At 36.3% G+C, this 27,531-nt stretch overlaps 1 protein-coding gene across 1 annotated transcript in view; it reads left to right on the forward strand.

The window, feature by feature from the left end:
- The window catches only part of ROBO2 (roundabout, axon guidance receptor, homolog 2 (Drosophila)), a gene marked incomplete at its 5' end in the record, with an annotated part of 121,093 nt that overhangs the window by 29,957 nt on the left and 63,605 nt on the right, over positions 1-27,531 (forward strand). Inside the window, 7 exons of the mRNA XM_010194776.1 lie at positions 3,793-3,874; positions 4,541-4,706; positions 6,412-6,578; positions 10,288-10,409; positions 17,192-17,423; positions 23,138-23,262; positions 25,431-25,602. Of these exons, the coding sequence (XP_010193078.1) occupies positions 3,793-3,874; positions 4,541-4,706; positions 6,412-6,578; positions 10,288-10,409; positions 17,192-17,423; positions 23,138-23,262; positions 25,431-25,602 (1,066 nt within the window). The remainder of the gene's footprint in view (positions 1-3,792; positions 3,875-4,540; positions 4,707-6,411; positions 6,579-10,287; positions 10,410-17,191; positions 17,424-23,137; positions 23,263-25,430; positions 25,603-27,531) is intronic.

A 27,531-nucleotide genomic window follows, 5' to 3' on the forward strand; every position in this document is an offset into this window, starting at 1 on the left:
CGAGGGGGGTGAAAGAAGAGCCAAACGAGCATCAGATATTTCTATTAGAATTCCCCCCAAATAGAATTGATATTTAAAATCTTATTTATGTTGCAATAAAACACATGAGTTGGGGATGGATATACATGTAAAAGGACAGGCTTTTCTTATCTTTTCAGTTGGTCTTACCATGAGGCCTTTGGCCTGTTGTCTCTGTTAAAACTAGAGCAGTTCATTTTCAACACCTGATTGTGGTTTTCCAAGGAGTTATTGTGCAGCAAAATTATTCTGGAGTTCACCAGGGTTTGGCCATGTACTTTCTCTATCAATGAGTCTTGACAGTCTTGAGATGGCTGATTTATTCCAATGTTACGCTTGCTGGAGATGTTCCATAAGGCTGCAAATGGGAGAAGACAATACTGTAACATACATGCAGTCATATGCAGAGGGATTTTTATTCAAAACTAAACACCTATCATAATATTTACATTTTGACACATAAGAAAATACTGTATCTTAAAAGTACAAGAAAATGTTTTAATATTCCAAATACTATAATGTCAGATTTTGTTTGATAAACATTGCATCACTGTTCTTTGTTTGGGGTTTTAAATTTTTCCTTGTTCAAAGATAAAGATGGTTATTTGTGTGTATGTGGACAAGCATGTATATGGAAAAATAGTAAGGTAAATGTAATTATTTGTCAAGACCATAAAGACAATTTCAGAAACCATTTAATTTCATCAGCAGTAATTTCTGCACTTAGCTTTGCCATCCAAAAAAATGTCAATAATAGCTACCAAGGGCTAGACATAAAGAACAGTTTTGTTTTCTGATACCATCTCCTCAGTGATTGTAGATGAATTGTTAACTGCCTTGGAACAAAATGGAATTTATTAAAAAATTTATGCTAGCTTTCCTTGAGTAAACAATTTATCCTTCCTCCCTGGGCTGAAGGCAGGTTTAGGCCATGAAGGTTAATGCATTTTTCCTGTAGAGCTGGATTAAAGAGTGCGCTTGAATAGTCAAGATTCCCCAGTAGTGTTAGAAAGCAGCAATTAAAGGTGGAAGCTTAGTGATTTCAAACAAACTTTCAGGCATCAATGATGGGCTTCTGTAGAGTGTCCATGAGGCAGAAGCTCCTGGGATACCTGTCTGCATGCAGCTATGCAAACAATGAGATTGGTTCTGAATCGTGCCAGTGCATTAATCTTGCTGTTAGAGGCGCAAGGTCTGTAAATGAAAGGAAAAAAAATTGCTTGCAAGGGGAGAAGAAAACAGTATTAGTAGTAAGTGTGGTTTTGAAAGACATGAAGCTTTTATCGATCCTTAAGTGGCTCATTCACTAGTAACTAATTTTCCTTAAAGGCTCAGAAAGACATTTTTTGTAAACCCCTTGATTGCAGTAATGTGCACTGTTTGACTCGGATGTAAGGACAAAAAACATATACCACCATAAAAAACAGATTTTTCCTATACCTTGCAATTTTTAAGAATTAAATATAGATTTAAATCTGGACTGTTTAACTTTTCCCTCAGGTCTACCTGAGCAAGGACTAGCAACACTTCCTAAGCAAAAAACAGCCATGAAATCTATCCAAGTACATTTACATTCCCAAGTTCAAAACAATTTAATATTTATCACCCACATGTTCACAGCCTTATCTTCCCCTCACAATTAATAATCACTGTGGCAATCATAAAAGGTTCCAAGTTATGGGTATAGATGAGCCACTACTATTTAAATCTTTGAGACCGTCCTCTTATGTTACTCTGTGTGTAAATCAAATTATTCAGGAATCCACTGCAGTCACAGTGAACCATGGGCCACAGTCATAAACATGAAGCTAGAGATTTTTCTGATGAACCAATCTTCTGAGTTGCTCTGAGAAAGACAACTAGAAACTCACATATGTCACCTACTCAGCACCCTTTCAGACAGGTCAACACTGATAGAAAACTCCCTTCTGCTCCATAGCAGTGTACCACACCAGATTTAGACACCTACATTAGCTAAGGAAGAAAACTGTTTGTTTTACTGAATAGCAAAGATTTTCCATTCACCTCCCCTGTTGTTTTTTCCATAGCACAAAAAAGTATAAATAATTGGATTATCAATACACTATGTCTGTGTCTAATCCATCCACAGCCTGGAAGTTAGATAATTCACCATAACTCGCCAGAAGCAGCATATCTCCAGCTTGCTTTATATGTTGAGTTTGCCTTCTGCAAGTTACTCTGTTGTGTATACCACATACTTCATTGAGTATGCCATGCACTATTTGTCACGGTAATACACAAGTGAAGTTGAGAACCGTAGCCTTGAGAAATATTGTCCTTTACTACATAATGAACAATTATATGTTTAGTAAAAGCTCATAAGAAGTAAAAGAAAACACTACTTCAGAATGTTATAAGACTTTCTCCTCTGGAAAATGTGTCTCCTTTCAAGAGTCTTTTTCATTTCATTATCAGCACCTCTAGATCTTGAGTCTCTGAACCATTGTCAGAAGTTTTTAATTATTGCTTGTATTTCATGGAAAAGACATATCCTAAAATGCAATTGAACTGGCATTATTCAAAAATACCAACAAAATTCAAACATGACGAAGTTAAAAATCATGTAATTTATATATCAACAAGTTATCTAAAGAGCATTTCACTTATTTGCCATGACATTCTTCTTGAAGAATAAGGTATAAGCACATTTGCTATAGTGCCGATCTGCATTTAGCAGAAAACCCATTACAATTCCTTAAAGTCCAATAAAGCTTCTTGGATGCAGTCCTATTTCCGTCAAGTCATCTGATGTTGAATATAATTCTCCTTTATCACTAGAGTCAGCACTCGCCCTCTTGTGCTTCCACCTCTAGATTACTGCACTTTATACAGAGTAGTAGGAGAGCTTTTCTGTATATTCTGTGCTTTTTAAAGTTACCACTTTCCATCCATATCTGTAGTCTTCATTACTTCCTATCTCAGAAATTTTTACTTAAAATTTAGGTGAGAAATAGCAAAACATTTGGCATATTTTCCAGTAGAACAATTTATACAGCAATGAGATTAATATCGACAATATAATTCAAAATCATTTCCCTATATAAATTTGAAATATATGAACTAACAAGAGAATCACAATAGTTTTACACAAATGCATTTTTTTTGCTACCAAAGTGCCTTGCAAACCTGAAATAAAATCACATGTGAAACAGAAGAAAGGTAAGCCTTGTGTAGGATCTGATTTAATTTTGCTATTTGAAAATTGGTCGGAGGACTGTCTGTGTAGGAAGAACCACCGTTAAATCTACAGCAATAGTATCTGTATGCGTGGTGGTCTGTATAGAAATGACTTAATCTGTCATAAGAGTCTAAGGTGATGTAACAGCCTTGCTGGCATTGGAAACTGTATCTCTGGGTCATCATGGGATAGTGAATAATGAGATCATCTCCTTTGAGAAGTTAATTGGTGTTATATTGTTACCTGACTTCACCTGCATTTATTGTAATCCATACAAAGATTGACACCGTCTGAAACATCTATTCTGTAGTAATTACATACTGTATTGGTACCATTAACAATATGAAAATTAGAATTAGAAAAGTATTAGAAGCAAGTAATCTTACTATAATTCTCTAAAAGTAAGCCAACATAAAATGATTGTTTGAAAAATGTCTGCTGTCCTCTAGTCTGGTGTAAAATATAGGCTAAGTCCTTCTTACCAAGAAACATTTAGAAAAAGAAAATTAGGGTAAACTCAGTCAGCTGATTTGAAAAGGTTGTTAAAACTGCCCTTAACTGTTTGTTATGTCTAGCTGTCTGATACTGGGACTTATACTTGCGTTGCTACAAGTTCCAGTGGGGAGACATCTTGGAGTGCTGTACTGGAGGTGACAGGTAAGCAATGTCCAGGAGCTGTTTTTCAGTTGAGAGCAGTCTTAGTCAAATAATCCAGTCTAGAAATTCTAGGATTGAGATGGAGAAGTTTTAGGTGGGAAGGCTGAGTTCCTTAACATGCCTTGCATTTCATTGCTATTATCTTTAAATGCCCATTGACATTGGAACAATTTGTATTTGTCTCCAGTGACAGAGGTATGCTATAACTCTTCTAAACACGAGTATTAATAAACTGTGAATTCATCCAACAGTTATGCCTACACAGGGGCCTATCAAAGTCCAGTGTGCTCTATGTGAGTGCTGGAGTTGATCTGGATATAGGAGCTTTCACAGCCTACTATTAACTGAGGTTTTGGTATTTTATGTAAATTTCAGCAAAGCCGGGCATTTTTGTTATTTTCTTTTCTTTTTTCTTATTTTTTAGTTTATATATAAACTTTTTGAGTTTTGTGAGTTTTTTCTTTCAGTATATACATAAAGAATGATAGTTCTTCATGCAAAAATATATGTGGTAATGCAGTTGTTGACATAGTTCTTTACAGATTATTAACATTGGTTATGCTGATTTTGCAGATGTTTGTCAAGTTTTTCTTTTTAATCTTCTGCTTTGATCAAATTTATACAATCAAGGAAAAAAAATAATTGTTTTGTATTTACCCCTCACAGAATCTGGTGGAGCAACAGTCAGTAAAAATTATGATATAAATGACCTCCCTGGGCCACCATCCAAACCTCAGGTCACTGATGTTACTAAGAACAGTGTCACCCTGTCCTGGCAACCAGGGACCCCTGGAAGCCTACCAGCTACTGCATATATCATTGAGGCTTTTAGGTATGTGAATTATTCCACTTTTAATCTCCTTCCTTTCTAATTTTTCTTAAACCCTGGTACCAGCTCTTCTCCTGGTATTGTGGCATTCTTTTAGACGTTATTCATATCATTAGAAGTTGGTTAAAATACTCAACTCCTATGGCAGGCATTGATTCTTATTTTTTAAATTGTTTTAAAAAAATATATATTTTTTTCAAAGTAGTTAATTGGAGGAGTATCTCACTATTTCTTGAGGTCAACAGGAATATAACAGGACAATGCAGTCATTATTTGTTACTTTTCCCTTAGCATTGATGACTAGTGAGAGTCCCTTGTGGGAATGCTGCAGGTCAAATCATTAGGGCCAGTGTTATCTTGACTAGCATAGTACAAATAATCTGAAAATAAATGGATAGTCCTGAAACCTCTCTGCATACTTTAATTCCTGTTCTTGTTAACGCAGCACCTATTAAAGAGTCAAAGAACTTAAAATGTCTATTTTTTACTGTTTTGGATAGATTCAAACTTTTAACTGCAGAGACTAGTGTTGATATTTTAGTATTTCATCCTGCAGCCTGAGGCTGAAGAGAATTCAGCTGCTTCCTTCCACACAGCAGCAATTAATGTGTGGTACAAAAGAACTCCTGGGCTCCAATTCAGGAAATTTGTTTAAGCATGGGCCATACCTCTCACATGTATAAGTAATACATGCTTCAGCTTAAAAATGTGCACATTCTTAAATGTTTTTCTTAATTAAGATGTTCAACAAATGACAACTAATTTAGTTCCTCTTTTAATTTAAATTCATGCAAGAATGTCAAAATTATATGAATGTAAATTTAAGAAGCTATAGTGATAATGCTTCATCCTGCTCTGGTAATATGCAAAGAATATTACTATATATGCAAATTTTTTATTTTGTTCTGGAACTTATCCTTTATACAGTACATGAATGAAACAATTGAAAGAACATGAAACTTGTAGCTTACATTTTCTTTTTCATTTTAATATATTTCAAGATTTTTTCAATCAATGCTATACAACAAAGCCCAATAAAATAAAATTTTCTCTTTAAACTTTTGTGATATTTCATCCTAGATAAGCTTTAATGGCATCCCATCAATAACTCTAACAAAAGCCAAACATTTTCATTAAAAGGTGTTTTAATAATCACACTTGAAATCTCTTCATACAGTGGATTGTAATAATGTCCAATGGAAAATGTAGTGACAGAAAAAATATTCATATGCTTTCCTTCATTTACAAGCATGTTTTCAGAAGGTTTTTTTGTAACTTCAAGTATGAATTTAATTCAAGTAGAATACTTTTCTTCCAATGACAATTTATTGACATAATTTACTTAGCGGTATAGAAAATTATTCTTATAACAGGATTTTCTTTTCTAAGGTTTATGTTCAAGAGTGGCCTATTTATAATTCAAATTTACTTTACAGCTTTCTATACTTTCCTTTTGCAGATATTTATTTTAGAGAGATAGCAAAAGCTTTTGCTTCTTTTGAAAAGAGAAATACTTTTGACAGCTGTGGGTTTTTTTCTTATCCCATCTAGATGAGTTAACTGAAACAAGTATTTTTATTTTTACCCCTTCACTACTTTTTCCTATACTTAGGAAAACTCTTTTGATAGAGTTACAAAAGTAGGTCCTTTCACTTCTTTATTTTTCTCTTGTGTTAGTTCATAATCTTCAACCCTCTTCTCATTGCAGTCAATCTGTGAGCAATAGTTGGCAAACAGTGGCCAACCATGTGAAGACCACTCTCTACACTGTGAGAGGACTGCGCCCCAATACAATCTACCTGTTTATGGTGAGAGCTATCAATTCACAAGGTCTGAGTGATCCCAGCCCTATGTCAGATCCTGTCCGAACACAAGGTAATAATAATTATTAAGGCTTACATGCTAGAGCTAAAATAGAAAGAAGGAACTGAGAGTTGGTCAGTCCGGCCATTTGGCTTTAGCACTCTCACTGAAGGAATCATGAATCAAGAGTAAAGATAAAAAATAGTCCAATGTTTGCTGTATCAATCTGAATCTTGGAAGAGATAGGTTAGCTCTTTAATCCTTTGCACATTGTTGACCTTTTGGTTTGCAGTTCACTGAGACTTGGTGTGCTCCTTGATGTCTGGTTTCTATTTAAAGTAATGTGAGCTACCCAAGCTTTTCTGAAAACTGTTCTGAATATCACTTTTAAAAGTGTGCATGGAGAGTGCATCCTGTGTCAGCTTCCAGAATGTGCAAGTCGTTTGAGTCTGCTGGTCCTAGATAGAAAGAACAAGAGTAGAGTGGTATTTCTTTATCACATAACCATCTCATCCAGCCTCTTTCATCTCAGTCTATTCCTAAATAAATCTGTCCTCAATAATTATCCTCTTAAAATAGTAATCATTGCTGTAAAAGGAGAAACAGAGCTGCTTTCTGAAAAGCTGAAGGACTGAGCTGGGCAGGGATGTCATGGCTAGACTATCCACAGGGCATCATAAGTTTTCTCATCGTTCTTACTTTCCTGTTATTATAGGATGACTTTTCATTGCGCCAGCCTTTTAGTCTGCATAACTTATCACCTAGTTAAAAAAAAACAACTTTGTTTGGCATTTAAGTGTCAAGTATAGACTTTTTATCTGACATGCTGACAAGCAATTTGATTTCAGTAAAAACATGTATTTTAATTAGCTACAGCATGTGTTGCAGCTTCCATTTCCAGAAGCTGTTTAACAGTCAAGCACACTGAGACATGTACAGGATTTATAGCTTCTTTGCAAGCCTGCAGTTTAATAGAATTAAATCATAAAATCAATTGAAAATTAACATAATGTTTTGATGTGATTTCTAATTATGCCTGAATTCAGTTCAGGCTCATAGAGGAAGCTGACACACAGTATAAAGCCTATTCACAGTGACCATGGAGGAAGAAAAAAGAAGCTATAACAGTCCTATGTAATAATAATTTGCAACAGGTGTCTGTGGTAGCTTTAATAGTGGACTATTTAATTTTCTGATATTAAGTACAGCAAATACAAGTAATAGGATTGTATGCGTACTTTCACCAGTGGACTAAAAGTAGACAATCAGGCACTTTCAAAAGATTTACGTTCTATGACTTACATCAAATAAGGACAGAGAAATGAGTAATTACTTTAAGAAAGGAGTTGATTTCTTGTTTGGATTAATAACAGACCAAACCATATATTTAAAAAAAACCCAACAAACAACACTTTAAAGAACCTATATATAATTCTATCCCTGAAATTTAAATTGCTAGCAATTAATAGTAAGTTCACTGGAAGCTGTTAAAAGAGAGGTTAAAGAAAATTTATAACCAATTTAATTTTAGAGACCTCTTAAATGTGATCAGTATATAGCTTCCTGAGCCAGTTTTGTTTGACTCATGATTTTATTATTCCAGTACTTGATGATATTGTTATAGATAGATGAACTGCTTTTCCACCAGCAGTCATGAAAATGACATTACAAAACATTACACTGTGAGCATCACATATGCATACGTTTCCAGGGGTACATACCAGCAAACAGAATTCCACATGTACATCTTGATAGTAATTTCCTGCTGTTATTAGCCCATGTTATTCCTTTACTTCTGGACATAGGTCCATTTAAAATTATGAAATGTGGTTCATAGAAACACACTATGTCAAAATGTCTTTTCTCCTGAGGGAATATAGGTACTTTGTTGGTTGTAAACCACAGGATAACTTAGTCTAAAACGTAGCCACGGGTAGCTGTATGTATTTTGTACCAAGAACCATGGCTTTTTGTGAATACCATCATCAATTATTATCCTGTAAACCAGTCTGAGTTGCTGTCTTACAGATTTATTTTATTACAACTTTTTATTTTTTCACATTGAATAGGTGTAATTTGCTCAACTAGCTCCTTCACTGGACATCCATATTTGGATTATATTCCCTTTGGAGATCCATGGAGCTAAATCCTTTTGAATATCAGTAGATGCCTGTGGCAATACTGTTTATTGGTGGCACAGAACTCGTAACAATCCAGAATCATGAAGCTGAAATACTGACAATCAAAAACTACTTTCAAAATCTGTAGATGTGTGATTCAAACTGAGTTGTTGTATTTAAATGTTTCATTTTTGAGAGCACTATTATTTCTTCTTAATATTATTTAGAAGATAAAAGAAATCACATGCTTACTGCCATATCTAAGACCATCAGTTGGGGAAAAATAGCGTTTTATGAATGTAGTCTTTTCACAAGGACATGATGTTGATCCAAAAAGAGATAAAGTGTGTTTGGCTAGTGAATCCCATGGGAAAACCAAGCAGAATTCACAGATGACTAGATAGACATGGCCATAATGTATTGAGCCTTTTTAAATATAATCTGTGCTTGTGTTACACACTTCTGTAAAAATTACAAGCTAATTCCATCTGAAACAATCAGTATGTGTATTTTTAACAGGCATTATGCAATCCACATAGACAACTGACATAGCAAGGGCATCTGTAACTGTTGACCAAAAACGGCATTGTAAGGTCCCTGAAGGATCCATTGAAGGGATTCAGACTTCACTGGCTTCTAGAAAGTGCCTTCATTTCTGTCAAAGTAGGAGGGAAGGAACGTGCTGTGGTGATATATTAGAGGATAGCTGTAGCCACATAAGCACAATGTAACAGAAAATTATGATTTCCAGGAACTATCACTAAAAGAACACATTGAACATCTCCTTCTGCATTTTCTGACACATATTTTGTATTTACAGTTCCTATTTAGCAAAGGTAATACAGCTTAATTCAGCTTAACACAATGGCATAGGTACTAGGGCCACATGTGGTGACGGGGATGGAGTCACAGTATTTCATAGATGTATTTTAAGTGATCAAACTCCTTCAGCTTTTGACTAGAAGATATAATTTTCCCGCACACTTTGAAGGAATTTTTGACATAATCCTGAAGAGAAATTTTTTTGTGGTAGAGCATTTTTGTTGGCCTTTTATTAGATCAGAATCAGTTTGACTTCGTAAGTTAACTCTTTTTTTTGTAATTGTACTGGAATTCAATCTATATCTGTAAAGGGAAAAGCTGCTTTGCAGAAGAAAATACTATTTTTAGTGTTTGGTTTCTTGTTCACGTGGTATGTGGGGAGGAGAGGCATAGTGGAAGTCTGGAAGCATATAATGACTTAATGTCATGTATGCTGTAAGAAAATAAATAAAAAAACCTAACAACTGTTCATTTTCTTCAATTATACTAACCAATTTGGTTCTAGACATCTGGGTAACATTATTATTATCTGAGTATTCTGGAACTAGTGAATATTGCATCTCATCACTTACCAGATCTTTTTAATTTTGCCATTGAATCTGAATACTTATTTAAACATTTTTATATTTTATTGTTTCCTAAGCTAAGGTGAATGGTTTGTTTCCATTACTTGATATGCTTTGGAGTTCGTATTTAAACCTTGGCACTGTATTGTTTTAAAAACACCACTATAAAGGAAGATTAAAACAGGTTGTTAAGCTATGCAGTAATTCTTATTGATGCCAAGTGTAACTTTTCTCATTAAAATAATGCTGTCTTCTGTGTGCTTGGCCTGGCAGATATCAGCCCACCAGCACAAGGTGTGGATCACAGGCAAGTCCAGAAGGAACTGGGAGATGTCATTGTACGACTGCATAATCCTGTTGTGCTGACACCCACAACAGTTCAAGTCACGTGGACGGTAAGGCTTCTGTTATTGTTACTTTCACAGTATTTTGATTTTGCCTATTTCTCACTGCAGTTTTTTACTACCTTGAAAAGCTCCAATCTTGACCCCAATGTAAGTACTCTAATAAACTAACATTATACAGGCACGTATATGTGGTAATGAAATGGTCTTTTTATTTTCTCTTTCAAGTCAGGCAAGTTCAAAGACTGCAGTGTTCAAGCTCAAAGCGAGCTAGCTGTCTGACTAGAAAAATTTTATAAAATGAATATGCTTAACACCATAATCTAAAGGATAATTGATCTGTGGACTCATTACTGTGCACGTCAAAAATAATCAAAGTTAAATATCAACATTAAATTGCTGTATGAAAAAGCACTTTCCACTTCAATGATTAGAGACCTCTGACAGTACCCTATTATTTGGTGACCCCAAAATGCAAAAATAGCTTTATAAGGCACTTGTAGTGAAGTCAGTAGCACATGGTGCTGATGCCTGATCCACCATATAGCATCTGGTTTTGTGCTTTACCCACAATCAGTGGATATCCTTTCATTGTAGAAGACCAGAATCTTTTTGGCAGTACTTAACAACATTTCTATTTGAAGGGTCAGACTACTGGGTAGAATTTCTTATATTGTGTTTGGCTTTCAGAATACTATGTTTCTCTTCCTGAGACTCAAATGAAAGGATTTGTAAGTGTAGAAGTGGAGAGTTTCTAGGGTGCTGCACACCAGAAAAGAGTGCTTTGCTCCTGGGACATCTGCCCCAGAGGAAGAAGAGCCATGGGTGGAAGAGTGAGGAAAAATAGTGATACACTATATGCCACTGAAACAGTTGCATTATATAGGATGAATTCTGCTAAAGGAGTACTCACAATACTCAAGTTTTTTCTCCTACATGTAATATTGCTAAAAGGTTAATGTGTACAGGGGATTATACAACAGGAGATAAGAAGCATGGTAGTAGACTGTGTATTATAAGGATTACTGTTGTTTTTGCACAACTCAGCCATATTTACAGGGGCTTATGCATCATCCTTTTTCTGACAGATTTGAATGGCTGGGGGGCAGATCAGAATAGAGAAACTCATAAATTTGTCTTTCTTAGAAGATTATTTAGAAAATGTGTCATTGCATTTTGCCATTGATGATGTCAACACGCAGCTTGCCTTTCTAAAAATGCTGTCTGTTTCAGCTTTATAACTCCAGGGCAGGCTGACTAACCTTTGTAGCAAATCCTTTTGCCCTAGCAGACATTTGCCCATGGAGATGGATCAGTGGTTTAGAAACTTTGGATGTTAGCAGCCAGCAGTTGTAAACTTGAATCACATCCATGTGATGCTCTTCAAGTCCTTTCTTGAGTGTGACTGCTATCAGAAGTACAGTTTCATAGGCTTGTCCTATCTTTAGCATATACTACAGAAGGAAACCCCAATATAAACAGAATTCAGTTTTATGCAATGTAACCGATGTTATTGTATTATAATGAAATATATATATGTGTGTATGTATTTATATGGGTGTGTGTATGTATTTATATGGGTCTGTATGTGTGTGTGTGTGTGTGTGTGTGTATCAATTTCTTTAAAGGAGTCTCTTGATGCCCCTACTGAACAAGTAATGAGTGAAGAAAACATGATAAGGTACAGGTAAATTGTTAGGGATGCTATGGATATTAGCTTATTGGGAAGATCCCTCAAAGCAGTGACCCTGTGCCACCTGAAAAGCATGCAGGCCTCTGTAGAGACATTTGGAAATTGCTCAAGGGAAGAAAGACACAGAAAAAAAGACCTCTGGAACAGCTAATTAGAAACATTCCAGCAAACAGAACAAAACTAACTAATTAACCATAGTCTCTAGGAAAAAAAGCCAGTCCATCCAGAGAATAAAGTCCATACTATTAATATAAAATGGTTAGATAGTGTAGCTATCATGCAAAATGATGGACGTGCCATGAGAGTCATAAGACTCTGTGTTGACTTTCTGCAATTCAAAGAGTCAATGCCAAGAAATGTCCTTGATTACTGAATTTCTGGCATCCTGACTCCCAGCAAATTAACACCAATTTCTCCCTTCTTTCTGAGATTGTTTTGGTTTTACTTTCTCTCTTTTTTTTTCCCCAGAATTCAGTTTAAAATTTCAGAAATAGTTCTCTGCTACTGTGCTACAATTTTAAAATAGACACATATATATATATATGTATGTATGTATGTATACACAGATATTTTGTATTAAAATAAGGTCAACCTTACAAAGTCAGTGTTAAAAAAAAAAAGAAGAGGAATGTCAGAAGCTAGGCTTTCACTGTCACTTAAATTTATTCCTCTTGTGCATAAGTATTAAAGCGTAGCTGTAATTATCTGGTCACATACAGGATCTCTCCTTCATGGAGCTATTCAGCATTTCTTTTTATCTTTATTCACTGTGTGGTGCCAGGTCTTATTAAATTCATACCATTGAAAACTTGCATTGAATAAAAAATTATTAGTTTGTTTCACATGCTTGCTTATCTGTCATGCTCTCAACCATAACATTTGGGTGCTTCACAAATAATACTGAATTTATCATCACAATGATAAAAATGTGTCATTATCCTAACTTTACACATGGGGAGGTGAAAGGCAGAGATGTTTATTGCTGATGAGACTTACAGATTCCGATATGAGCACTTTTATCAAATGGCTAATTTTAAACCTTAGACCTGTTTTATTTTTACTTTTTATCACAGCATTTTGCATTGCACAGCATATGGTGTACTCCAAGCACTTTTTTAGCTGACCTCAACTGTAGTTGCACTACAGTTGTAGCACTTCTTACCTCACTGGGCACTAAACTGAGTTTCATTAGTGGCCAAATATGAAAAGTTTCCTAGCATTATGAAGGAGCCTTGTGGCACAAGCAGGAATAAAAATCAGTTCTTCTATATGGCAAAAGAATTGTTGCTTTGAAATCCTGACTGCCTTCTAGGAGGCTACCAGGCAGAAGGATAATTTATTTACCTCTGTCTTTTAAGTTGACACTGATTTTAAATGAATGTGCTTTACTGGGAACTGCAAGAGTCAAGTCTTCCAATGAATTGTCACCTTTTGCATTGTTCCTGTAGAACAGATAAATGCTAGCGCTGGTTGAATTTCCAGAGATTACTGAGCCTGTACTAATGAGTTAAGCACAGTGTACAAGGTATTTTGCCGAGATGGAGAATTGCTGTGGGTATTGATGTGGGAGAAGAGTATCTGTTAGGGTATTTGGAGGTAGAAATTTAAATACTACAGAGCATATTGCAAAATGTCTTCACGATGCAGACTAGCTGAAAGGAGCTTATATTTGCAGCATAAGCTGCACTGAGTTTCTTACCGTCTTTTTAACAACCTAATAGCCTAACCAAATGATCCAATAGCCATTGAACCCATCTTGTGTTCAGCTGTGATATGTGTGGATTTGAACGTGCAGGGGAAATGAATTTCCTGTTCTGCAGAAACGAAGAGCTGTCATCAGCTTTGTAGATACCTCCCGCACTACGTATTCATCATAAAAGAGGGTGAGAAGGAGCATGCAGAACCAATTATGCTTGTAGGTCTCCTTAAAGTGTTAGGTCAGTGCTGAGCAGAACTTATACAGTAATTGCTCTCTTCTGTCTTTTAAAGGAGTATCTGCATTTTTCTGCCATCTGTCTTTTGAGGGAGAAAGTGTATCTTTAGATCAGCAACTGTTGCAGCTCTTTTGAGTGGATGTCACTGCTGCTTGTACAAATTCAAGAGTAGTTAAGAGTGTCACAGGAAGCCTAGAAATATTCTCTGATCCCAGCATTCAGTGCAGAGAGTTCCTCCAATCTCTGTAATGGTGCCAAGTACTTTGTACGAGGCAGTAGCAACCATTTACAACAGGAAAAAAAAAAAGGAGAAAGGAGAATACCTAGAAATTATTACATTCTTTCACCATATCACAGTGCATGTTTCTGCAGCTCTGCCCATGTGTGAACATGTATCAAACCTATAAAGCTGTTTGATGCTTAGCACAGCTGAATGCAATTTTTTAGTGCTAAGCATATTTTTAGTGGCCTGCTGTTGGCATGGCGCATAATTTCCACATTAAAAAATGGAGGAAACTATGAAGTCACAGGCTTTGTATTATATATAAGGTTGTGTGTGCATGTATATGTAGACATATATACATATGTATTTACATGTGTATACTTACATGTACATGTACACACACATGTCTGTGTGTATGTATACGTGAAATATATGTGTCCTGTACCTCATAAATACCTTGGGTTAATCCATGTAATTATCCAAGAGTAATTTTTTACTAATTGGGAAACTCCAAACAAAACAAAAAAAAATCCACATTTTTTTCTCAGTGCCTTCTGAGTAGTTCGTTTCGCAACATTTTGACATATGAAAAGCCCTGTTCATTCAGACTAGCTTTAAATGGGCATGAAAGGTAGCTCCATATCCTCTCCTTGATATTGAATGCAACTGGATGTTTACAGAAAACATTAAAAATGTGTAGTGTTTTTTTTCTTAAGTACACTCCCAGATCCAGAGCAGTGGTATCATTGTCAATAATCTGAAATTTGGGCAGATCACTCAGCCGTATTGTAATTAAACTTCTAATTTAAAGCTCCATGAAACATATGAGCCTTAAATCAAGGTAGTTTAGCATAGCACTCATATACAGGACAACCTTGTTGTACAACTGCATTCTGTTTCCATGTTCCTTGTACTGTTTAGTCTTTCAGGTTAGGAACTTAGAAATCTAGGAGAAAAAGAGATTTATGAATACTTTGTATTATATTGCCTATATGTAAGTAGACAATAAAGTGTGATAGACTCAGAATTATTGTAGTATACTATAGGTAAACAATAGGGCTCTAGTTCTTCTCAATAAGTTGGTGGGTGCGTTTGTGTTTGTCCCTTGCCATGCAAAGCAGTTTCCGTACAGTTTTGTAGCAGCACACAGTTACAGTTCAGCCTAGTCAGTTCTGAATTTTCAGATGTTCTCCACTAGGCAGCAGTCAGTAGAGCTTAAAAGCACAGCATAGACAAAATGGAAAGTTGTAACGAAGTTATGCCTTCTTTCAGCATAGCTTGTAATGCAGAAGTTAGGCAGGATTCAAACTCAGCATTTGATTATTAAACATTATAGCCTTATATTGTAATTTAGGTTGAGAATCTGTATTACAAAGTGCATGAAAGCCTTATTCTTGCTGAATTTTTTTAGTAAACATGAGGTTCATAAAGTCTTTATGTCCGTAAAACATTTAATTAATGAAAGTCAAACATGGATAAAAACAATTTACTCTGATTTACGAACTCCCTTCATCTGGAAACAGCTGCTTAATGTTCTTCTTAAAAACACAGCTTGATTCTTTCGGTATTAACAAGCTATTATTATGAGTTATATCCCTCTTTCAGTGCATAAATTCACTTAAAGTGAACGTAGAGAAGTTTATAAAATGCAAGCTTAATGTTGTTGTAACATATGTTGCAAGGTTTTTAACAGTGACAGTTTTGATGAAAGACATTTCTGCTTTGCTCTCATAAATAAAGCTTTCTTCTTGCTTGCCCTGCTTTTTAATGTCTTAAGAATCTGTGTCGCCTCTGAATGCCTCAGTAAACTATAACAAGATTATAGGAGAAGCATAATAGACTCTGGTTTGTGTTTTCAGACTTAAATTCATTTATTCTTAAAAGAAGTCAAACAAATGTGTCTCTAGTTCTGAAATATCTTTGAGCTAGCAAATTGTCAAGAACAGAAAATCCTACTTGTTGAATCTCAGCTATAACCAAGAAATTTACTAAACAACTAGTCTTGTCATTTGTGCTGCACTTTCTTTGTCTCTGTATCTGATGACTACAGAAGCAGCTGAGTTTGGTTATGTTTTATCTATCAAATTGTTTTGACTTGTTTGGGATTTTTTCAGGCAAAATTAATGCAAACATCATCGTAGCTCAAATCATTGTTTCGTGCCTATTTTTGCCCAAGAGAAAAAAATGTATGCAACCTCTCCAAGATAAAACACATTTGAAGTTTTCCTTCAAATAAAAATCCTGTTTATAGCTATTACAGGTTAGAACTGTTAAATTCCTGTCTATGGTCCAATCTTGAATCGTGCTTGCCTAGCAACATATAAAATATAAACCAAAACCAAGATTCCATCTCCATCTGATGGCCTGAGAGCATCACGATCCCAGGATGCAAAAAGAGGCTGCTTAGACTGTGAATCCAAGACACAGCACAAGCCCTTAGAAGTTGTTTTCTCTGCATCTGTCTTATGTTTGTTTTACTTTTCTGACCATCTCATGAAAAGATGGTCTGTGAGCCAAGTAATGGACTAACTGAAAGCATGCAGGGTGTCTTCAAAGACTTGTCCTTTTCTGAAAAAAAATTGGTTTTCTTTTCTTCTCCTATTTCAGCACATCAGTAGCCAAGATGTGTTTAATAAGTTTACATGCAGTAAGCATTATGCCAAAGTTCTCTGTTCATGATTTGTTATGGGGGTGGGGCCTTGTTTTATGATTTCAGGTGGTATTTCTCATGATCTATAGAGCTGGAGAAAGCAAAATAAAAAGAAATGTCCTATAAGAAGTAATGTGAGAAAAATGTTCTTTACAGACAGTTAATCAACAGTGACTTACAAGAAGGCAGTTCGATTTTTAAATTCAGCAGCTTAAGCAACTGTTATTTTTATCTTTTGCATGAGGACAAAAGTAGGCAAATGTTTCGTTTTCTTTTTATACAGTTTTGTTACTTTAATATGTTTGTTGATGTATAATTTAATGCCATTTCTAGGTTGACCGCCAATCCCAGTTTATTCAGGGCTACCGAGTAATGTATCGTCAAACGTCTGGCCTACCTTCTCCAGCTGTATGGCAGAACTTGGAGGTCAAAGTCCCAACTGAGCGCAGTGCTGTCCTCGTCAGCTTGAAAAAGGGGGTCACTTATGAAATTAAAGTTCGCCCATATTTCAATGAATTCCAAGGAATGGACAGTGAATCAAAGTCTGCTCGTACCACAGAGGAAGGTTAGTAAAATGAGCAGAAAAGCAACAGTCTTCCATCCCTAGCACTGCAAGTGAAATAAATTTTGGTTATTGTGTGTATGTGTATGTTCAGCTCTATTTCTTCCTCATGATTTCCATTTGTTAGACATAGGGTTGGCATTAGAATTCAACATAATATTCAGTTTTGTGCTGTAAGTATTCCATGAGAAAGCACTGGGCCAGTCCTATATTCTTCTGTCTGATACATCCTTCTAATGCACAGATGGCTTTCGGTCTTCCAAACAGTGCATGGCAGCCATTCTTTTATAATCTATGTTGCTGCACTAAAAGACTTTGGCCTGCACTTTGAAAATAAAGCTAGTAAATGAAACCTTTTACAGATGAGTGTTTGATATTAACCACATCTTTCTGAATGGGTAGTAATGTAGATGAACAGTTTGATTGGGAAATGGGGACTACTGAAGGGCAGCTATTTGACTAGCCTGAAGGACCTCCAGTCTCAAGGGCATCCCATTTTACTGTTTCTGCTAGCACACTGTTCATGAAACTGCCCTATGTATTCCTTCAGAGGATTTCCTTAAGTACCTTTGAAGCCTCTGTGAAACATGCAGGATGCAGACATAGTAAACAGTTTACACTACTGAAATGCAGAAGCATTTATAGCTATAGCAGTAGTGTGGTATATAGTTTTTCTAAAATGTATGCACTCCAGGACTGCTTTTTTATTGAAAAGTAAAGGGAGTGAGGTGAGATAGAAGTCGTTTTTATCTTTTTCTCTTAGGTGGAAAGATAGGTTTCTTTTTCTATCTAATGCAATCTGCTTGGAGAATCTCTCCTGTAAATGTAGAAGGATGATCATAAAACTAGTATTCATCTTCTCTTTATTTCATTGATTTTTCTCAAAGCAAGAGAAAGAAATACTGGTGAAGTTTCAAAATGCTCATATGGTTTCGACGGGTTTTGAGTGCACTTTTTTCTTCCTATTGAAGATGCATCTTAATAATTTACAGTAGTCTCCCAAGGTTTAATTTAGCGCTGATTGCCAAGTACTTTTTAAATTCTAGAAGGGACTTGCTTATTACTCACTTTTATCTTTGATTTGTTATGACTATTGCCCAACAAGTAAGTAATCCTAAAGATAACTTGGTTGCCATTCATACTTTATAGATGAGGAAATTCAGTGACCTGCAACATGCAGATGAGCATGTAGGAAGAAATTGTTCAAGTCTGATTTAGAATTTGGGACTTTATGGTTCCTATTTCTTTGTTCAGACTATAAACCCTAAATCAGTCAATGAAGAATATCTTTGCAGCTGTCTGAACAAAGCTTTTTTTTTTAAGGAAAAAAAACCAATAACAACAAAATCAGAAAATTGAAAAAAGCTTTCTACAAGTGCAATTGCTTTTCTGGAGTTAAAATGTAGGATTTTTGTCTCCTCACTAGCAGATTTTCTTCTTGTACAATTTCAATTTATTTTTGTTGTTTATTTAGTTCATCTAACTGTCACTTGCTAAAGATAAATTAAGAACTTCTGAAAAAGAGAAGATTTTGTGCCTCCTGTCTATTTCTATAAAATACTTGAGGAATGACATTTTCTTTTATAAGCCTCATCTCCTAGCAGAGCCTGTCAGGTAATTTCCTTCTTTAAAGGCCATTTTGTTCATGTGGAATAACTTTCCACATAGTGCAGATTTAAAAAAAATAACAACCCTTTTCTTGCCTACAGATACATATAACTCTCAGCCTAGGATCTGCTTTGTAGATTCATATAGCCTTCAAGGAGTCTGTTTACAAGTCTCTCTCAAAAAAACCATCAGCCTATAACATGTAGTATTATCACTAGACAAATGTCAGCCCCTGTAAATAATTCTTTCTCTTGCTTAGGTGATAAAGTTAAGTACTTCCATGAGAAAATTAAGATGTTTAGTAGATGCAGTTCTACAGATATTGCCTTTAATTCCTCACATTATCTTTGTAATTATATTGGTGTTCGTATATTTAAAAATATCATCAACTAAATACTTAATGACAGCTGTATGCTTCTCATCCAGTGAAGAAAGATGGCAGTCTATTTAAAGGTATCCCACTTGCTGTGTCGCCTGTGATTCCATTTCGAAAATGAGCTTTTTTAGACTTGTCTTTTAAAAAATGTCAGGTATGCTATTTTTAGAAAATAATTTGGAAGAGTGATACGCGCACTGGAAGTGTTTTGTGACATCAAAACAAATAGCCTTGGTAAAGGCAAAGTACGACCAAAAGGTAGTGGCAGCTTTCTGCTGGATTGAATTTTACATGCAATGTTACTTCTGAGGCCTACCTCCAAAAATCAATTTTGCTGCAGTTAGACTTTTCCTCTAGATCAGACATTTGTCACAGTTCAGTATCCATCCATCTCCTGCCTCTTTGGCCTTGTGAAGGTAACAAATGGAATTCTGTTTGTCTGTGTCTGGAAAAGATGAGCAGCGATTTGGGTTCTTTCATATCTGTAAGAAGAAGCTGAGCACTGGAATAATTGACCTGTCAAGAAGCAGGCAAGGTGTTCTCCACAAGCCAGCAGCAAGGGAAATGAGAAAACAGTTTTAAAAATGTTATTTTTCAATGTGGTCTATTTAATAACTGCAGCAGTGTCAGACGAGTGGCTTAATTTCTACCATGGTGCCAGCTTACAGAGTGATATTATCAGACTGAGGAAGCAGAACTCTTCTGTACATATATGTGTGTACACATGCGAAAAGGAGCTAAATAAAATATTTTGGTTATAAATTTCAGTATTTCTTTCATACTTACTCTAAAGATAGAAGATTCTTTTTTCAATTACATGCACTGTTTTAAATCTCTTTTGGAATGAGTTTGTAGAGTAGTATTTGTTCTGCATGTTGTTTGTCACCACAAAAATCTGATTGTTGGTAATGGAAGTCTCTTTAGTTTTTATCAGATGCCGTTCTTCAATTCCTCCTTGCCTTAGTGCAGCTCTAAAAACTATTCTTACAGCTGCATTCATCAGCTGCAATTTTAATTTTGCTTCAAACTTACCATATATCCTCCTACAAGAAAAAAAAAGACACGTACTGGTAGAATATTAACTAGAATATTAACTAGAGTATTCCTGCAGTTGAAATGCAAAGACAAATGAACACAATATGTTTTTCTATAAATGTTAGAGTGCAATATTAATTTTACATTTCTTTAGCATTTACTCTTCTCTCTCTCTCTCTGTGTTTCCAGGTATGTGTATATAAGAAATTATATTTTCGAATGTCCTTTGTGTTTGAGGAAGAAAGTAAATACATTTCAGCAAGTTGTTCCATTGTACTTAAACCAAAAATGAGTCATACAGTGTTAAGCTTTGCCATTTTTATGGTTATTGTTTTAATGTAAAATGTTGTTCTAATTAATATCGCACACATACATTTATTCATAGTTTTGTTGTTACTGAATAACTCAAAGACTTTTAAATGCTAATTTTTTTACTGTGTGGTATATTATTTTACTTGCCATAAAGTACACAATGCAATTCTTACCTTTGCCAATTTGTGCTTTGCACAACTGCAAAGAGTAGCCCAAGGCCACCTTTCTGTGCTTCCCTTGAGCTGGCTAAGATTCAAATTGTCCACAGTACAGCTCATTCTCTCCCCTCCAATGCACTGTTTCTCTGCATCATTCAAGGTCAGAAGGACTCTACCTTGAACTATTTGCTTTGCAGCTGAACCAGCATCTGAAAATGTAGTTGTCAAAATGTACAGCCTCACCAGACAGTAATACATGTGTCATTTTTCCTCTAAAATATTTTTGTATGGTCCCTTGTCCCTACCTCTTATACCTTAATTTAAAGTTGTGTGATTCTTGCAACAGGCTACTCTAACACTTCAGGGTTATCGGGGTAAGGATTTGAGCTCAGCTCCTTGAGCCTGTGCCAGGATGCTGAGGAGCATCTGAAGTGGGAACATAGCCAGTCTCAAAGAGGCCACAGGGAAAAATAAGGAAATCTGGATTGACTCAGGAAACTTGACTACTCCTGATATCTGTGGCTGTGTTTAGCTGTGTTAAACTTGCCAGACTTTAATCCAAAGATGCCAGTGGCTCTTTGCTTTTCAGAGAATTGTGGTCCAAGGATGTTCATGCAGGCAGGAATATCTGTTAAAGATAAGACTAGAGTCCTGTTGCTATAGAACTTAACAGTGAAGGAGTTCTCTCTGGATAGGAACACTCTAGACTAGGGGACTAGAGTTAGGGCGCAGTGACACATGATGTGAGATGCCCAGAAACAGAGGGCTATCTAGATTTGAAATTGGGGCGAGGGGAGGGAGTGATAAATATTTTAGTTTCTGGTACAAGGTCTACTACGGGTCTTCAAAATTATCTCCCATATTTCATATTAAATGTTTTAAGATCATATTAAAGGTCATGACAAATTTGTGGAAGAAAAATTTCATAAGGAGTTAAACACAAAGATACCACCCTGGAATGGAAAGTGTCTGCGTAACAGACTTCCGGAATATTGTCCTGGAAAGTTATCACTACATGCTCACTTTACTAGTTCACATTTTTCTAGCCTCTTTCTATTAGTTTTGTTGAAGACTGGATAGGTGGAGTGGAATAAATGAACTAGATAGATACTAGGACCAGTTCAGTGCAGGTGCTACCAATATTTTTTTTCCTCAGGGACTATACCTATTATAATACACTCAACTTTGGTGACTTAGCTTGCAAATGCGATGAAGTTTCAACAATTGCCTAGAAGAGTAAGGGAGGGAAAAGGGGGACATATGCCACAGCCCTCTGGTGTGGCAGCTATATAGCTATGGTGGGAGAGCCCCCACGTGGAGGTGCAGCAGATGCTCATAGAGGGGACTTTTCTGTAGCAGAGCTGCTGTGTCACTTCCCAAACATGTCCTGAGCCAACAAAAACACCGTGCTGCTGGTGTAGCTGCAAGAGGGGCTTTGCCAGCATAGCTCTGATCACTAACAGCTATGATTTTATTTTTTTTTCCACGGTTCTAGCCAATGTAGCAGGGCTGGCAAGCAATTGTCTTGTAGATACAGCCTTGATATGCAGTGACCAGCCAAACAGCTGTGAATGGTTGAACTGAACAGGACTCTGAAGAGAAAGCAATTTGCCTGGGGAAAAGAGGACATGAGTATATATCTGACCTCACTTAGCACCTCCCCTATTCACTGGCATTTGATATAAAGCCCTGAACACTTTAACCCTTTTCCACCTAGGAGTTGCAAGGCTTTGCTTAAACCTGTTAAGGTAATGTCTTCCTGGAGATCAAGTGGGAAACAAAAAAAGGTCCTTAACTGTCTGCTGCTCACATTATCATTAGATCATGTGGGGCAAGAAGAATCAAAACACACTTCAGGCCAGGTGAAGCAGCCTCACGTTATGACTTAGTTGATATAACCATAGCTGTGCATGCATATTACGGGAGACAAATGCAAGCATGAGAATAATTTCAATGCAATCTTAAGAAATGCTAAATATAAATAAATAAGGAGGCATATGTATTGATTCTCCATTGCCACAAATTCCACATTGTCGTTCAGCACTGTACTTCTCTTCAGAAAGGCATTTTTCTAAATGGCCAGTGCCTAACAAAATGTGCATACCTAGGCCTGTGAGGAGTATGAACTTTGTGTACCATCTGCTTGCTCTTACACTGTTTCCACAAAATCTGTGCTCTAGCAAATGGATTCATGTCTTGCTTCTGTTTGTTTCCTCTCCTTGATGTAGCTCCAAGTGCCCCTCCTCAGTCTGTTACTGTCCTGACAGTTGGAAACCACAACAGCACAAGCATCAGCATCTCCTGGGATCCTCCTCCTCCAGATCATCAAAATGGAGTTATCCAGGAGTATAAGGTAGAAACGATGTGTAATGGGAGGGTTGTGTTTTTAAGGAAGCAGTCTGCCTGAATTACAGAACAATGGTGCTGTTTACAGATTTAGATTCTGACAGCATTTACAGACGCCCATGTAATTATATGGAGAAAGAGGACTGACTACATATGGATTTATTTTTTTTTAAGCAGTACAACTGTTATTTTAAAAGCAAAACTACCATGAGCTAGACCTGGAAGAGAGCTCTAATTGCCAGCTAGTTTACAGTGCTTCTCCTTCTTGCTTTTCCCTGCTGTGGAATGAGAGGAAGGGGTTTTTTTTGTTAAGAGCCTCTGCACTCTCAAGACAGGCGGTGAAGTCTCTGTCTTAGAGTGCCTTCAATCTGGCAGAAATGCTGGCAGGAAAGATACCCTGCAAAAATGCTAATCCTAACACTTCAAGGTCAAAGTCAAGGTCTGTGGCTCTGGCAGAATACAAGCCTTCTTCCAAGTACTCTCTCTGTCAAGATTCACAACTTAAAGTGCTAGGTTGTTTGCTCTGAGGAACAGATTGAACACCACCACTATATCCAGAGTTTGTTACAGGAGCTGCCTGCATTGGTTGTATTTTCTCCTTCTTTGTTGCTATGCTGGCTGAATGCATCCACTCCTTATATGTCATCATGAATTTTATTTTAGTCTATAAATCCCAATTAAGCTCACTTTTGCACAAGTCTATTTAACAATATGAAAAAAGTGCAGTGTGTAATTGGGGTGGAGGACTGTAAAGAAAATGATTGGGCGAACTCCAGCATTGTCACAGGCTTGTGACCATGGAACACACTGTTTGTTAAATAACTTTACTGTGGCTGGCTTGTATACCTAGTGTGAAATTTTTAACTGAAATAGAACAGGGCAGCTTTCTTGACAGGCCCACAAAGGGTGGAAGTGGTGGATGCAGCTTATTTCACACAAAAAGGTGTAGGTTTTTTTCCCTCCTGTATCGTGAGGGAACACAGTATCAAGAAGGGAAAAAGTGCTTGACTGTTAAATCAACTAATGGATCAACCTCTTCTAGTTTGTTGCATGGTCAGAGGGATACAATAAATGCTCACAATATTTATGTTTAGCATAGCACTTCTTTTGTTTTGCTTTTAGTCAATATCAAGATTTATGAATCCCAGTATTTTATTGACCTCATTTTCCTATCAATTAATAATTATCTTTTGGCTTAATTAATCTTGATACTGACTCCAGTGTAAGTCAATATTACCATTAAGGGCTTATAGGCAAATAAGTAAAGCACAGTTCTAAATCACAAAATATATAGATATGAAACAAAGTGGGCTGATGGTTAATAAAAACCACGTTCCAGCTCAGTGCTCAGACCTCTAGGCTGTTTATATAAACAGCTGGAGTCACTACCTCTTACATCCCTTCTGTGTTAGATTAGGTGGCTGCCTGATTTGTGAGCTGGCTGCAGTGAATATAGTGTGAAGAGTCTTGAGTATAAAATGACTGCTGAGGTTTCACAGTACATTTTCTAACAAACTAAATGTAGATCTGTTGATTCCACTTTGAGCATCAGAATGCCTGTAAATTCATTTATGAATTAAATGTCTTTAATTAGAGGTTTCTTATAGCTTCTATAACCTAAGACGAGGACAGACAAGGAGTGAAAGAATGAACACAATAGTTTGAAGTTGAAAGGAATTTTCAAGGAAGTTGAAAAGAATTTCGAAAACTGTTTCTTTTTTAGTACTTTAAGAAGTGTCTCAACCTGTGCTTGTATTATTTGTTGTCCTTTTGCTATTCAGGGGGAAATCAAGAATGGAATAAAATGTGGGGTGTTTTTTTTTTAGGAAAGGTTTGATGGTAATCGTATTACTGAACAAGATTTCAGTTAATGTGTAATGCCTTTTTTTCACTTGGATTATTCTGGTCAATGCTTCTAAGAAGTGTAACCACAGAATGGAGAACCAGAGTCCAGAGAGGTATTTGCAACCAGTCTTTGCAGCTGACTTGGTTGTCTGCTAATCTGGGATAGCTTTCTGAGCTAAATCATCCCAATTACAGCTACTCCTGGGCATTAAAATTAAGAAGTCCGAAATATGTGATTGTCATGTGGTACCTTGATATGTCATACCTATGTGTGTTTGTTTATAAGAATGAAGAATTTCATATTTTTTAACACAACAACTTTTGTCCCAGATCTGGTGCCTAGGTAATGAGACTCGATTTCATATCAACAAAACAGTAGATGCAGCCATTCGGTCTGTAGTAATAGGTGGCCTATATCCAGGTATTCAGTACCGTGTGGAAGTTGCTGCAAGCACCAGTGCAGGTGTGGGAGTAAAAAGTGAGCCACAACCCATAATAATTGGTAAGTGATTGTCTGGTCTGTTGTGTTGTCTTGCCTATTTTGATTTTCAGAAATGCTTTCATAAATCACTTCTGGAAGCATAAAAATCCATGGAGCAAAAGACAAGATTTGAATAGAGCTTGTTAGTTAGCTTTTAACATCCCACTGACTGCTGACGGTGTGCCTTCTCTTTGTGCAGAGTTTTCACAGCCAGTGAAGGGAAATGTGTTTCTGAGACATGTGAGAAAATGCAGACTATCTAGTGAAACAGATTTAATATTTTTTTAGTGAATTTGCCACTTCTACAAGTTGATGGATTTATGGAACTAACAGCTCGAGCTCCCTTTTCCTCCTGTTCAGATGACTGTATTACTGCCTTACTTGTACCATTGGTGCCTAGGGCACTATTTACAGTTGGTTCTCTGAACATTTGAAGTCAGTGTTTCTCAGGTGTCCCAAGCAGATGAACTTCCTCTGTCAAATAATAAGTGGCCTCTAGTCCAAATAGAGAGCAAAGGTATTATTATCACCCCTGCCTTTGAAGTTACTGTTTCTTAGTAGTGGTTTCCATGCCGAATTACTTACCTGACCTGAGGGAAACACAGATTCTGTTTCTTCTGAAATTCTTCTCAAATATTAAGTATAAAGCCAGGAACAAAATGGGAAGGGTAAGAATAGGAGAAGTAATCGTATTTAGCAAAACTGACTTGAGCTGTGCAAAGCAGCGTGTCTTTTGAGTGCATAATGCAGGAATTTTGTTGCTTTTTTCTCTATGATCTCATTTAGTTATTACTTAAATATGCTTTTGTTTGTTTGTGTTTCTTTTGTTGTTATTAAATATTTTTCTTCTAGAAAATTGTTGTCAATTCAATGTTCTAAATGTGGACTATTCTGTTAAGTGTAGACCTTCAGAAAAGGACATCCCCTAAGCATTACTTAAAGGTCTAATGATGTTAACATTCCCTATGCATCAAAGCGGAAATTGAGGTGTGTCAGCTTCTAATATATTGACACTGGAGAAGAAAATATAAGCGTGGAAGTGAAGGTAGCACTGGCTTTAGAAAAAGGCAGCTACAGAAACATTAAGGAGAGGGAAAAAAGGTTTCTAGAACTGAAAGCCAGAAACTGATTTTTGAAAATGCAAGAGACTTGTCGTGTAATAGGCCTGGATTTTGCACCACTGTGTAAGCAACTGATGTTGTGGGACTAGTCTGTCATTGCATTCCCTTTGAGCAGAACGGTGTCCACCTAGCTAGGCATTAAACACAGTAGACTTGTTCAGCAAAACATTTAAATCTGTTGCATTTTAAGCACATGAGCAACCTTATGTCACTTCATGTGTTGTGAGTTAAACTTGCACTAAAGTGCTCTGCTGGGTGATTCCCAGTATGCTCAGCCTCCCCATACAGTATAGTCCTTCATCCTTACTTCTTCCTTACAAAAAATGGCTGCTATAATCAAGAGTTAAATGTGGAGAGGTCTCTCTTGTTGCAGGAAGGAGGAAAGGGATGTTAGGATGCAGATAAAGTAGGAAAGATAGAAAAAGATTGTTTGGCTTTTAGAGACTTAATTTTGCACTGCTGAGCCTACGGTGATATTTATTTCTTCCTTAAATGATCCCAGAATATCTGCTTCAGCAAGTCTGTCTGGTGGCATCTTTGCACATTGATAAGTCTTTTCTGTTTGGGTTGCGTCTCTGTTCTCATTTCTGTTTTCCCTTTTGGGACTATCAAGCTGGATGTGGCTATTACTTGTATGGTCTGTATCTCTCTTTTATTTAGGTCCCATTTTTCTATTGCTTATGAATTGCTGACATTTATTTCTCAGACTATAAATTTGCTTGATAAAGGTAACTGTGTTTAAGTGATACTATTTCTGGAAAATTTGAATTAGTACCACTCAGTGTTTGACTGAGAATCAAGAACATAAAATAAGAAAATGAATTTTGTA

This window comes from Mesitornis unicolor, unplaced genomic scaffold, assembly GCF_000695765.1.
Source record: "Mesitornis unicolor isolate BGI_N332 unplaced genomic scaffold, ASM69576v1 scaffold13351, whole genome shotgun sequence".
In the NCBI taxonomy this organism is placed as follows: domain Eukaryota; kingdom Metazoa; phylum Chordata; class Aves; order Mesitornithiformes; family Mesitornithidae; genus Mesitornis; species Mesitornis unicolor.